Source organism: Lampris incognitus, chromosome 11, assembly GCF_029633865.1.
Source record: "Lampris incognitus isolate fLamInc1 chromosome 11, fLamInc1.hap2, whole genome shotgun sequence".
Classification (NCBI taxonomy): Eukaryota; Metazoa; Chordata; class Actinopteri; order Lampriformes; family Lampridae; genus Lampris; species Lampris incognitus.
The window spans coordinates 42995703-43010628 of record NC_079221.1 but is presented as its reverse complement, the minus strand read 5'-3'; the positions used below and the strand labels follow the sequence as shown (position 1 = coordinate 43010628).

Sequence of the window (14926 nt, the reverse complement as noted above, 5' to 3'; positions counted from 1 at the left end):
GTCGTTACAATACCCCCCTCCCGCGCTTCAGGATACCAGGTCTCTCACGCCCCAGGGCGCACGCGCTCCTGGTGGCCTCGCGGTCTCACCATCCCACTTCTGACACCAATGTAGTGAATTGGGGGGGGGGGGGCAGCCGGGACGCGAACCCGGGTCTCCTGCACCACGGACGACTACGTTAACCAGTCGATCCGTTAGCCGAGGGCTAGCACGTCTAGTCATTCGTGATGATTACAATATTTATTCCTGAATTACTTTCATCAATAAAAATCTGCCTACTGACATAAATCAATAAACTAATGTAAACTACTAATAAGACACATTAGTCCCTAGTTAATGGGTCTGACCCTTTAGCCGAGCGGTTAGTGATGTCGCCTTGTGGTGCAGTATACCCCGTATCGAATCCCGCACCGGGCAAGAAAATAACCGGTTACACTAATACTAGAAGTGAAACAGAATCAAAACTACGCTGAAACTGACAGGTTTTAAAAGGGGTGTAGAAGAGAGAATCTAAAGTGGAAACGCGAGCTAACCGCCGGGAAAGCTTCAGCAAGCTCTTAGCGCTATGCTAAGGAGTTGCTCGTCAGCCTGGTGCGGCGCCTCGACCCGGCTCATCTCAGAGTATTTGTGTGAAGCGATGCTGTGGAGCGGGAAGTGTGTGAAATGTGAAGCTTTATGCCTAATTTATGCTCCATAAATTGGGCTTTAGTCTGCTTCTTCAGTCTAGGAGTTGCTCGTGTGTTCAGAGATTCCTGAGCTTCTTATTTTCTGTACAGATGTTCATTCCTACCGGCCTGCTCCCACACATCTGTCCTCTGCCTTTGAGATGTTCAGTTTCCGCTGGCACTACCGCTCATGCCAGTATCGCCCAATGAGAACCTGCATTACTGTCGTTATACAGGTGAAATATGAAAACAACGGTGATGCTGTCTGCAAGGAATACTGTCTGCACACATGGACGTGTGTACAGTGAAGATTTCTTTGGAAACCAAGAGCAAAGCATCAAACCGACTTCCAGGTTAAGTCATGTAGTTATGTCTGTCTGTGTGTGTCTGTGGGGGGGGGGGTTGTAGGGAAAGGTGTAGGACTTGTGTGCTGACCTTGTAAGAATGGCGTGGAAATTATGGGTAAGGAATTACATCGTCGACACGGTTCATGAATCTGTTTTATTACCGAGCACTTTGGAGAGGGGCTTTGCTCTGTTCTAGAGACGGGCTGTAAAATGCACTCCCGTGCTTTACTACCTGGGCCCATTTGTCTGCTTTTAAAAGCTATTTACCCCCCCCCCCAAAAAAAAATGCTTGGATACTTGTTCTCAGAGATGTCAACAAGTGGTGTTAATTTACATGCAGTGAAGGCCTGGGGGTTGGGTTGGGGTGGTGGAGGTGGTTGGGAGGGGGGGTATTTTGTGTCCTCAGAAGCCTTGAGTAATGACCGGATTAGGGGGGGAACTGTAATCCCCAGGATGAAAACTGGATTTGTGGTGAACTTGACAAATTAACCAGCGGGAGGGTCCGTTCAACACCGCACTCTCATTTGCAGTTCATGTGTCTGTAGTTCCTGTGTCTGTAGTTCCTGTGTCCGTAGTTCCTGTGCCTGTAGTTCCTGTGTCTGTAGTTCCTGTGACTGTAGTTCCTGTGTCCGTTGTTCCTGTGTCCGTAGTTCCTGTGTCTGTAGTTCCTGTGTCTGTTGTTCCTGTGTCTGTAGTTCCTGTGCCTGTAGTTCCTGTATCCGTAGTTCCTGTGTCTGTAGTTCCTGTGTCCGTAGTTCCTGTGCCTGTAGTTCCTGTGTCTGTAGTTCCTGTGCCTGTAGTTCCTGTGCCTGTAGTTCCTGTGTCCGTAGTTCCTGTGTCCGTTGTTCCTGTGTCTGTAGTTCCTGTGTCCGTAGTTCCTGTGTCCGTAGTTCCTGCGTCTGTTGTTCCTGTGTCCGTAGTTCCTGTGTCTGTTGTTCCTGTGTCTGTAGTTCCTGTGTCTGTAGTTCCTGTGTCTGTAGTTCCTGTGTCCGTTGTTCCTGTGTCTGTAGTTCCTGTGTCCGTAGTTCCTGTGTCCGTAGTTCCTGTGTCTGTTGTTCCTGTGTCTGTTGTTCCTGAGTCTGTAGTTCCTGTGTCCGTAGTTCCTGTGTCCGTAATTCCTGTGTCCGTTGTTCCTGTGTCCGTAGTTCCTGTGTCCGTAGTTCCTGTGTCCGTTGTTCCTGAGTCTGTAGTTCCTGTGTCCGTTGTTCCTGTGTCCGTAGTTCCTGTGTCCGTAGTTCCTGTGTCCGTTGTTCCTGTGTCCGTAGTTCCTGTGTCCGTAGTTCCTGCGTCTGTTGTTCCTGTGTCCGTAGTTCCTGTGTCCGTAGTTCCTGTGTCTGTTGTTCCTGTGTCTGTAGTTCCTGTGTCCGTAGTTCCTGTGTCCGTAGTTCCTGTGTCCGTAGTTCCTGTGTCCGTTGTTCCTGTGTCCGTAGTTCCTGTGTCCGTAGTTCCTGTGTCTGTTGTTCCTGAGTCTGTAGTTCCTGTGCCTGTAGTTCCTGTGTCCGTAGTTCCTGTGTCCGTAGTTCCTGTGTCTGTAGTTCCTGTGTCCGTAGTTCCTGTGTCCGTAGTTCCTGTGTCTGTTGTTCCTGTGTCTGTAGTTCCTGTGTCGGTAGTGTTCTCGTCCTTGGCCCCCTGGATCACTGCAGCGAGCAGGAGACATAGTTTAGCCCTACAGATTTCAAATTCTGCCCGTCTGCCCCGTCTGTCTGCACAATGCCTCAAGCACACCGGCGTCCATTTTCTCTTGCACACATTGAATTCAGGGAGGTCGGTACAAAAAAAAAAAAAAGCCAGCTCAATTTCTTCCTCGCTCACATACTCATCATCACCACCGTTACCTCTATTTTCTCCCCCCTCCCTCCCTCCATTAACGTACTCTCCCAGACGTTTCCTATGAGAGTTTCAATAGAGAGACCAGAACCTCCTCCCCTTTACTACTACCACATAGGCCGGGGCCGGGAAACGAGGGAGGTGGACTGGAGCAGAGGTGCTGCTGTACCTTGTTTGTTCTGATGGAGCCAGATATGCGTGGCTCGAGGGACATGGGGACTGTGTACATGGACCCACAGAGTGGACACGTCTGACCTATTAGCTGCACGCTGGCCAGCTCCGCAGACCATTACACGTGATGGATATGCACCAGCGTACCACCCGGTGTGTGCCAGCCAAGCAGGTTTGTATACTCTGCGCTGTAAACACAATCGCCCATACATAATCACACACACACACAAACACAAAGGAACAAAAAATATTGCAGATTCCAAAAGTAGTTCGGGGCTTGCTTTTATCTCTCCATGTCTCTGTGCCAAATTGGCTTTTTGCTTCTGGTCTGAGCTGAAAGCCCTTTTAGGGCAACCTGATCTGGGACAGCATTCCCAGCTCTCCTGGTGCAGCCTGTGGCTTATAAATAGTGAGCTGTTCGCCGCCGTGTGCCATGGACACCGTTGGCACATCCAGGCGCTGTCTGGCTGCAGCTGTAATCATGCTGTTAGTTTAAATCTCCACGTCAGACGTGCAAACGCCCTGCCAGCTTACAAGGAGGCAAAGACCTGCTGTGGTGGCAGATGTTGAGGAAATGATAAGTAAGCTTTTTTTTTCTGTAGACTCTCCTTTTTTCCCCCCCGTTTCTCAGCGTGTACCGGGAGGCACCCGAGCCCTTGACCCGTCCCACCGTGAGAGGAACGAGAAGCGACGGTCACCGGAAGTTCAGTTCAATTCCACCGCCAGGCTGTCGCAGAAAACGGGTGCCAGTCATGTACCCTGTTCAGAAAGCTGTGATTTGCTAGCGGGGCAGGTCGTGTACCTGCCCCGCTAGCTGCGGACTCGCGGGAGGAGACACGGCTCATCAGTGTGCTGCTGTTTCTCATCCATCTGTGCGAGCGACCACATTCTCCCTTTAAACCCGTGATGCCCCCACAGCCACATCCTGAGGCTGCGGGACGGTCTGTGCACAACAAAACACATGCTACTTTTAATGACGAGAAAGAAAGGAAGAACGACAAAGAAAGAAAGAAAGAACGAAGGAAAGAAAGAAAGAAAGAAAGAAAGAAAGAAAGAAAGAAAGAAAGAAAGAAAGAAAGAAAGAAAGAAAAAGAAAGATAAAGAAAGGAGGAAAGAAAGAAAGACTGTTTAAAAAAACAACTTTAATACAATGTCATAAATTCACAGCAGCTTTGAAACAGAGAAACGGAACAAATGACGTCATCATAACGCCACTGACGTACAAACGCAACCGTGCTCTTCATTCATTGATGAACTTTAAAATCAATCAAAACTCCGGCTGTTACAGGGGAGGTGGACACGGGGACCACGTCTTCACTCGGTTTCCATCTTGCTCTTGCTGCTGATACACGTTGACAGTTTAGCTTCGCCAGCAAGGAAGTTTAAAAGTTGACACTTTGTTGCATTTTCTTTTGTATCCTGCTCCGAAAATAAAAGCAGTTGTAGACCACACTCCATTAAAGGAATAAACAAACAACCTAAAACATCGAAAAGAAAGAAAGACTAGATATTGTAGAGTGACAGACAAAAAGGTAGATACATAGGTAGCGAATTCAGGGGGCAGCCGGGGACCACCACAGCCAGGATGCTCGACTGCGCTAACCAGCGTCCGACCCGTTAGCCAACCGGCTAGCGAGTCTAGTCAACCGTGGTCGTAACACTACCCCGCTCCTTCGGGAAGCGCGTCAGCATATCAGCTCCCTCGCGCCTCTGGGCGCACGTGCTTCCGATGACCTCACGGTACGGTCTCACCATCCCACTTCTCACACCATCGTAGTGAATTCGGGGGGGGGGGGGGCAGCCGGAAACCGCCGCAGCCGGGACGTGAACCCGGGTCTTCCGCACCACAGGCGACTACGTGAACCAGTCGATTAAAAAGGGTCCGACTCTTTAGCGAGTCTAACAGTCGCACGTGGTGCGAAAGACGCAGGTTCGCTTCCCGGCTGCGGCGGTTCCCGGCTGCCCCCCCCGAATTCGCTACTCATACATGGAACAGATCCAAGGTGATTAACTGAGGAGTGTTTCTTTGTCTCTATTCCTCCTGTGCCACCTAGTATGTTGAAATGGCCCCACTTATTAATTAGTGCAGACTAACGACGAGCTCGTTATATAGCTGAGCAACTCACCTACTGCTGCTGTGTGTCACACTGGTGACCCTGCAGGGGGGAAATGGCGTAATATCCTTCACAATGTAAAGTCATCGTGCATGCCTTTGATTTCATGCTCGACACCCTGTGTGTGTGTGTGTGTTTCTATGTAGCTGCTACCAAAGAAATTACTCTGCCTTTATGCTTTGAAAGAGAAAGTATCATTATCAGCACTGTCAAATGTAATTTCTATTTCTTTGGGCGACTTCTGACTATACGGTCTTACCTGCACCCGCAGAAATAACCCATGAATGATGGAAAGGAAGAAAAAAAAGACTCTCCAGTAGTAATAATATCCCTAATTACACTGCAGTGGTTCCCAAGATTGCTTGATATAGCTACCAGGCACTGAAAGTCAATTTGACAGCGAAAAAAGAAAATTGCACAGGCTCAAACTGGTAGTTATCCGACACGTGTGCATGCATTAACACCCGTGTGTTACTTGGTTACCTGCGGGGTGTGTAACGTCGTGCTCATTTTAGCCAATTGACGCCAGTTTCCTCTCAGTCCAACACATTTGCTGGACAGAGAGGAAACTTCTCTATCGACGTGCGCTGGTTGTTGGAGGTCCTCAGTCAGAAACACCGAATCTAAAGCTTGCTGATCCTGCTAGAACCCCCCCCCCCCTCCCTCTGACCACTTCAGGGATTCAAACCAAGGACTGGCCAGGGAGGCCATAAGCATCTGGTGGAGGAACTTCGGAAAGGTGTCTCTGAGTCGCCATGAGCTTCAAGCACTATCACCATGAATTTTTACGAACAGCCACCGAGTGCAGGCAGAAAGGGTTGTAAATGGGATCGTCAACAGCAGCGCATCAATCCGGGTCCGGTAACACGCGCCTGAGGAGCGAGAGTGGAGATGCGGTGAGGGATCAACAACGGGATGATGAGCTGGACGCAGTGACGGTGCCGTACCTCGACAAATGATGTCGAAAACAACATCGCTTCTCTGCATCTGGCTAAAGGACCCGAGCGCATCTTCTCACTGCGAGCGCCGACGCTCCTTCCTCCTCCTCCTCCTCCTCCTCCTGCTGCTGCTGCTTCACCTTTCACGTGCTCCGGGAAAGAAAAGATGAATCGTCGTTCAGAAGTTGTGCAGCCGTTGTGTCGACTTGCTGCGGTACTTTATCCTGGCTGTCTGTTTCAAGTCAGCCGGATCAAGCGCAGGGGATCTCGAGTCTAACCCCTCGGGCTGGCTTATCTGGAAATATGAAACATATAACAAGGCTGCAAGGGGCATGAATAAATCAGCGCTAAACCCCCTTTTACCGCACATTTCCTCGGCTGCTGTAAGGAATACATATATAATACATAACCGTATAGGGATACCCTGATATGGAATTTCTGATGTGGTAGCAATAACCTGCGTTTATATCTGCTCGTTGTGGCCAACAAACACCGGGGTCAATCATTTTACTACTTTGCAGTTTGATGCCTCCTCAAACTATGAGCAACCGCTAATGCGGATTTCCACAGCTGCGACATTGAGCGACGTTTTCTCCACGTGAAGATGCGCCGCGTGGCGCCGCGCGGCGGTGCCTACCAACACGGGGATCGCCGGTTCGAATCCCCGCGTTGCCTCCGGCTTGGTCGGGCGTCCCTACAGACACAACTTGGCGTGTCTGCGAGCGGGAAGCCGGATGTGGGTGTGTGTCCTGGTCGCTGCACTAGCGCCCCCTCTCGTCGCTCCCTTACAAACCAGCGAGAACTCTCGGGTCCACCGGCAGTGGTCTGTTAACCACCCCCTCGTGCTAGGTCTAGAGCAGGGGAAGCTGGGCACATTTAACAGCAGGTTAAAAAGCGGACTTTTTAAAACAGCCCTACAGCTAAGTTCAGTGTGTGTGTCATAATTTTGCTATTTTTATATATTCTGCTCTGACTGTTGTTACTTTTAATTAATCAGTGTTTATGACACTTTTGTTTTACTAACTCAGTGTTAAACTTGTCTGTACTTTTATAAAATTTTTATAAAATTTGCCTGTACTTTTGTTTTTTTTATGAGGGGGGGGATTTTAGTTTTATTGGGTGAAGAACTTTGTGTTACATTTGTTTGTATGAAAAGTGCTACACAAATAAAATCTGATTGATTGATTGATTGATTGATTGATTGATTGATTGATTGATTGATTGATGACGTGGACGCAGGCTGTACAGGTGTAGTGGTGAGCTGGATTCCTCTTGGACTGGATCTGGAGTCTTCTTGTATTCATATCGGTGATCAGCCATGTGAGTAGAATATAACACCCTTCTGAACTAGGTGTTGCAGGCCCCTCTAACTCGTGTCCATGAGGCTGATAACCACTGATACCGCCCATTCAGCTGAGTGATAACATTTGAAGCGGTTGCACCAAACCCATATCTAAATAGTTGTTTAATAGGAGGATCATATTCAAGTTCCTGACAAGAACGGGAATACGATGCTCCCGAGGAAAGATAAGGAAGTGGTATGGACAGGGTTTGGCTGGAAAAGAGTACGCGTGCTGAGTCAAGCTACCCCGTATAAACAAAATAAACAAGTGTAATAATTTCGGCAGTATATTAACAGAGAAAACGAATCACTTTTCATATTGGATATGTGCTTGAAATAAATCTTTGAATTATTCCTTCATTTTTATTTATGCATTTTAATATTCTCCCTAGGCACAGTTGTCATCATACAGTTGAATTAGTTAAAATAGGTTTCACATCACAGAACGGTTTCCCTAAACCTGTTTAGACTACATTATATATTAATTCATATCTGCTGAAGTCTCATGTTTTTGTAGGCAATTTAAGCCAGCCAGCCAGCCAGCCAGCCAATAGACACTTTTTCCGGCAAAATTACTTTAAACCAGGGCGTCTGGGTAGTGTAGCGGTCTATCCCTTTGCCTACCAACACAGGGATTGCTGGTTCGAATCCCCGTGTTACCTATGGCTTGGTCGGGCGTCCCTACAGACACAACTGGCCGTGTCTGCGGGTGGGAAGCCGGATGTGGGTATGTGTCCTGGTCGCTGTACTAGCGTCTCCTCTGGTCGGATGGGGCGCCTGTTCAGGGGGGGGGGGGGATAGCGTGATCCTCCCACGCGCTACGTCCCCCTGGTGAACATTTGTTTGCCTTAAAGTTCCTCTGTTCCTCGTTTGACGTCACATGCGTGTGAAAAGGGTTCGAAGGCGTCTTTGCCTTGGCGGGTCATGACCAGATGATGATGCCTAGGGTTAATCTAGTGATGGTATTTTGAGGTCTGCTTTGGCTCAGAATGCAACATACCATTTGTGAGGTTTCGGTTGCTCGATCTGCAGGTATGCAGAGAGTCATGTCAGGGCTGCTTCCTGTGCCATTCAGAAAACCGTCACCACTACATCACAATGTTATGTGCCAATTTATCATTATACAGGTTTATAGCTTTACTTGGGTAAGTAAGAAATACATAAATTTCCTGCTGTCTTGCTGGACATATTGAAGGATAATATATCAGCCTCCAATGTATCATACATCCTAACTCATCAGTCCAGGAAAAGGCTATACCCAGCTGGATCAGACATTTCTCTCCTCAACATCAGATTTTAATCACAAAAAAAAGAAGCAATGTTGTTGACAGGGCCGCTGAGTGGAATTGGGTTGTAAAATATTTTCTTTCTGAATGTAATGATGTATGGCATGCCAAAATAGCAGAGCATTATAATTACATTATTCTCTGACTGTCTTATAGCATTACTCCCCCGCATCTTGCATTTGTCATTATTAATCAAATTGTGGCCAATCATCACTTGTCGTGTTGATCAGCATTTTTCATGACTTATTTGCATACATATTACTTCTGACACAACAAAGGTAGTTGGCCAAACTGTCCGCGAAGTCAGTAATTGACAAATTATTTACCATCTGCTTTTAGGACGATATTGATCCTAAACTGCATGGAGCTGGAGGACTTACAGAACTTTGGATTTGTAAGGCAGGTGAGAATACTACAATCCTAACAAACATATTCTCATCTGGAACTAAGGAAGAATGATTCCTAAATAGGAATGTGATGGGGCAACAGCAGTGTATAGGGTATGAGAAACTGTTTTGGGGCCTAGACTTCAATAGGTTTTGTTCCAAGAGGGAGGGAGACCTTTGGGCCAAACATAATCACATCAGTATTAAGGGTGCTCTGGCTGACCCAAGTGCCCTTCTCTGATATTCAACTGCACTTTTGCGAGAGAAAAAAAAATTAATCAGTGGAACGGCCAATAAGAGTCAACTGAGGCAAGTTATATGCAAATTACTTGGGCAATTTTCTATTTTGCTTATTTTTTTTCCTACAAAAAAAAAAATCACACCAAAGGAAGGGTTCGCTGTTACTGTGAGAGATCCCCTTAAGACACGAATTCATGGATTTCATGGTTGTAGAGCTTTGAAAACAGCCAAAAAAAAAATTATTGGAAAAGAAAGCTGAAAGAAGGTTCTCTAGAATAGGAAAGCGAAAAGGCGATCAATTAAAATTTCATTGCTGAAGTGTTCATAGCAATTACTAAGGGAGAACAAAAGGGGAAATAAAACCAAAGGAAATGAATTAACAGGATTGTAATCTACTCATTTGATAATTATTCTCCTTTTGATATTCAAAATTATTTGATTTTCCAACAGCATTATCAAGCAGCCTTGTGAGAAATATGTAGCTTGCAACACACGACACAAAATTAGCAAGCCGTGGTGAAAAGCTATCCCCCCGGTGTGACTGCTCCATTGCCTTGGAACATGTAGAAGACAAAGACGCCTCTGGAGCACAAATAGAATATAATGTATTCATGTTACTTGTAAAAGAAATATCTTGGATCTTAAATCTATCTAAATGCATTTAAATGTGCACATATCTACAGCTTAGATGTTTATCTTAACTGATTTTCCTTGGAGCACATTAACATGAAAAGGCCCACAAGACCAAGAAATAAAGGGTTCTGCATTTAATTGGTTAACCTTTGCACCAAATATATAAGCAGATAGATAGATAGATAGATAGATAGATAGATAGATAGATAGATAGAGGAATTCTAGATAGATAGATAGATAGATAGATAGATAGATAGATAGATAGATAGATAGATAGATAGATAGATAGATAGATACAGGAATTATATATATATATATATATATATATATATATATATATATATACACTACCGTTCAAAAGTTTGGGATCACCCAAACAATTTTGTGTTTTCCATGAAAAGTCACACTTATTCACCACCATATGTTGTGAAATGAATAGAAAATAGAGTCAAGACATTGACAAGGTTAGAAATAATGATTTGTATTTGAAATAAGATTTTTTTTACATCAAACTTTGCTTTCGTCAAAGAATCCTCCATTTGCAGCAATTACAGCATTGCAGACCTTTGGCATTCTAGCTGTTAATTTGTTGAGGTAATCTGGAGAAATTGCACCCCACGCTTCCAGAAGCAGCTCCCACAAGTTGGATTGGTTGGATGGGCACTTCTTGCGTACCATACGGTCAAGCTGCTCCCACAACAGCTCAATGGGGTTCAGATCTGGTGACTGCGCTGGCCACTCCATTACCGATAGAATACCAGCTGCCTGCTTCTGCTCTAAATAGTTCTTGCACAATTTGGAGGTGTGTTTAGGGTCATTGTCCTGTTGTAGGATGAAATTGGCTCCAATCAAGCGCTGTCCACTGGGTATGGCATGGCGTTGCAAAATGGAGTGATAGCCTTCCTTATTCAGAATCCCTTTTACCCTGTACAAATCTCCCACCTTACCAGCACCAAAGCAACCCCAGACCATCACATTACCTCCACCATGCTTAACAGATGGCGTCAGGCATTCTTCCAGCATCTTTTCATTTGTTCTGCGTCTCACAAACGTTCTTCTTTGTGATCCAAACACCTCAAACTTGGATTCATCCGTCCACAACACTTTTTTCCAGTCTTCCTCTGTCCAATGTCTGTGTTCTTTTGCCCATCTTAATCTTTTTCTTTTATTGGTCAGTCTCAGATATGGCTTTTTCTTTGCCACTCTGCCCTGAAGCCCAGAATCCCGCAGCCGCCTCTTCACTGTAGATGTTGACACTGGTGTTTTGCGGGTACTATTTAATGAAGATGCCAGTTGGGGACCTGTGAGGCGTCTGTTTCTCAAACTAGAGACTCTAATGTACTTATCTTCTTGCTCAGTTGTGCAACGCGGCCTCCCACTTCTTTTTCTACTCTGGTTAGAGCCTGTTTGTGCTGTCCTCTGAAGGGAGTAGTACACACCCGTGTAGGAAATCTTCAATTTCTTAGCAATTTCTCGCATGGAATAGCCTTCATTTCTAAGAACAAGAATAGACTGTCGAGTTTCAGATGAAAGTTCTCTTTTTCTGGCCAATTTGAGCGTTTAATTGACCCCACAAATGTGATGCTCCAGAAGCTCAATCTGCTCAAAGGAAGGTCAGTTTTGTAGCTTCTGTAACGAGCTAAACTGTTTTCGGATGTGTGAACATGATTGCACAAGGGTTTTCTAATCATCAATTAGCCTTCTGAGCCAATGAGCAAACACATTGTACCATTAGAACACTGGAGTGATAGTTGCTTGAAATGGGCCTCTATACACCTATGTAGATATTGCACCAAAAACCAGACATTTGCAGCTAGAATAGTCATTTACCACATTAGCAATGTATAGAGTGTATTTCTTTAAAGTTAAGACTAGTTTAAAGTTATCTTCATTGAACAGTACAGTGCTTTTCCTTCAAAAATATGGACATTTCAATGTGATCCCAAACTTTTGAACGGTAGTGTATATATATATATATATATATATATATATATATATATATATATATATATATATATATATATACACAGTGCTGCTTGAAAGTTTGTGAACCCTCCAGACATAGTCACTGTTTTTGTAAAAAACATTAAAATAAGCTTATTACACATACATCCAAATCCCAATTTATAAAGCACACCTTCCAAATAATGGACACACACACAAAAAGAGATATATTTTCATTATTTAATTCAACGAAGGTGGTTTATTTCACAAAAACTGAACATTTAACATGTGCAAAAGTATGTGAACCCTTGTATTAGTAGCTTGTGGCTCCTCCTTTTGAGGCCATTACTTCAACCAAACGTCTTCTGTAACCACTAACCAGTCTCTCGCATCTGCTTATGGGGCTTTTTGCCCACTCCTCCTTGCAGAACTCAGCCAGTTGAGAGAGGTTGGAGGGACATCTGGTATGTACCAACTTCTTCAGGTCTTGCCACAACATTTCAATTGGATTAAGGTCCGGACTTTGACTGGGCCAATCCAGAGTACGAATCCTCTTTCTCTGAAGCCATTCCTTTGTAGTTTTGCTGGAATGCTTTGGGTAATTGTCTTGTTGCATAATCCATTTTCATCCCAGCTTCAACTCCCTGACTGATGGCAGGAGATTCTGGTCAAGAATTTGTTGATATGCCGGAGAATCCACGGTTCCTTGGATAATATGGAGTCGTCCAGGTCCAGAAGCAGAAAAGCAGCCCCAGACCTTCACATTTCCACCACCATGCTTCACTGTTGGGAGGAGGTTCTTTTCTTCATATGCAGTGTTGGCTTTTCTCCAAACATGCTGGTTTTGATTGTGACCAAATAATTCTATTTTGGACTCGTCTGTCAAGAGAATGGACTTCCAGAAGGTCTCCGGTTTGTCCAAGTGCTCTCTGGCAAAGTTGAAATGGGCAGCTTTGTTCTTTTTTGAGAGCAGAGGCTTCCTTCTAGCAACCCTCCCATGAATGTCATGGCTATTCAATTTTCGTCTGATTGTAGACGCATGCACATTTGTCCCAGATGCTACCAGAGAGGTCTGCAACTCTCTAGAGGTGATGTGTGGGTTGGCCTTTACCTGATTTATTATTTTTCTGGTGCTTCTGGGTGATAGTTTTGATGGGCATCCACTTCTAGGCAGAGTTGCTGTCATGTTGAAGGCCCTCCATTTGTAAATTATTTGTCTTACAGTGGATGGATGGAGCTGGAATCTTTTGGAGATGGTCTTATAGCCCTCCCCAGACTGATGGGCTATCACTACCCTCTTCTTCATGTCCTTGGGTATCTCCTTTGCTCTCGGCATTGTTGATTTGTATGGGACCACAGTGGTTTGGTTGGTTTCCTCTCTCTTTTAATTAGTGCAGGCCAAACCCTTTCCCAAGGATGTCTCATTTCATTGGTCTGCTTAAATGATTAATTAAGCACCCAAATGTGTTTCACCCGAGTCTGTTACCTGCTTGACTTAACCAATGCAGCTGGGGGTTCACTTACTTTTGCAATTACACTGTTCCATGTTTCATGTAGTTTTTGGGCTACTTAAAAAAAGTCCCACTAAACAAGTACATGCAACTGATAAACATATATCTGACATTTCATACATAAAAACTGGTGATGATAAAATAAGGAAATCATGGTAAAACAACAGAAACATCTAAACTGCTCAAGGGGTTCACATACTTTCAAGCAGCAATGTAGATAGAGAGATAGATAGATAGATAGATAGATAGATAGATAGATAGATAGATAGATAGATAGATAGATAGATAGATAGATAGATAGATAGATAGATAGATAGATAGATAGATAGATAGATAGATAGATAGAAAGATAGATAGATAGATAGATAGATAGATAGATAGATAGATAGATAGATAGATAGATAGATAGATAGATAGATAGATAGATAGATAGAGAGATAGATTCCGGAATTCTACAATGGCCAGCTTTAATATAAAAGATAAGCAGAAACAAAATCTTTGAAAACAGTCGAGTACATTTATGTTTTTGACTGAAGGAAGAAATTTGGTTTGCAATGCTGTTAACTAGAAGACACTTTATTTGCGATTGTGCATACATACAACAAAACTCATCCTCTGCATTGAACCCGTCCTACTGTACAGGAGGACCGACTCCAGTTCTTATTTCCGCTGCCTTGCTCAGAGACACAGGCAGAAGTATTGATTGTCTTTTGGAGGAGTGTTTGGGCACATATTGTTGATCTCTTTACATCATAAGGTTGTGATTAAAACGGTCACCTATGAGCAAACCAATAGAAGACCAAAAAAAAAAAAAGAGATGAGGAATCACCGAAATCAAGGTCACCCATGTGGCAGCATGTGGGCTTTTGAAAGATGCTGGGGTGCCCTTCATCACCCGTGTCCAGGACACAATGGGTGACCATTATGGGACACAAACGCAATGCATAGGAAACAATATCTTGCCGGTCGGATAGAAGACAAGGAGATTCAAGCTAGTTTCTCTGACAGAAATCCATAATGCCATAAAGCATTAAAACAGTTTAGAAAATAGTAATAACTGGGGGAAAAAAGAAAAAGAACTTTGTAGCAATAATCAATTATAATGCTACATAACCCTCAATGCCACAGCAGAGGCTGAGACAAGACATGGTGAAATCTCTTGAGAAAAAGGCAGGGGATGTGACATGTATAAAAGTTAATTCTCTGTGAAAACGATACTGTCATTGCATGGTTCTCGCTCTAATCCGGCTAATGAGATATTGTTGCCAGTGATTTGTGAGTCACCGTCCCATCCCTGGGATAAAGCTCATACATTTTCCTATTTTCTCCACAAAGAGAACGGTGAATAAATGGAATACAGGTTAATTCTCTGTAAGTAATTAAAAGCTTTTCTGCAGAATATTATCCGGGCCATGTTGAAGGATTAAGTGAAGACGTCATTTGCCAGTGGGTATGTGTGGACCTTGAATGTCTTCAATGTTCAGAAAAAGGCTACACTTAGGCATATTCTGCCAGGGGCTTT

The 14926-nt window shown here is 44.5% G+C and overlaps 1 protein-coding gene across 1 annotated transcript; it reads right to left on the bottom strand.

Annotated features, from left to right (window-relative positions):
- Positions 1–1532: 1532 nt before the first annotated feature.
- Positions 1533–2669, bottom strand: LOC130120384 (GATA zinc finger domain-containing protein 14-like). Its single transcript, XM_056288932.1, has one exon. The coding sequence runs from the start codon at positions 2667–2669 to the stop codon at positions 1533–1535; it is 1137 nt and encodes a 378-aa protein (XP_056144907.1).
- Between the last annotated feature and the right edge of the window lie 12257 nt (positions 2670–14926).

Excerpts from the sequence above, each read along its gene's own strand:
- LOC130120384 (XM_056288932.1), bottom strand. The coding sequence starts at position 2,669 with ATGTCTCCTGCTCGCTGCAGTGATCCAGGGGGCCAAGGACGAGAACAC.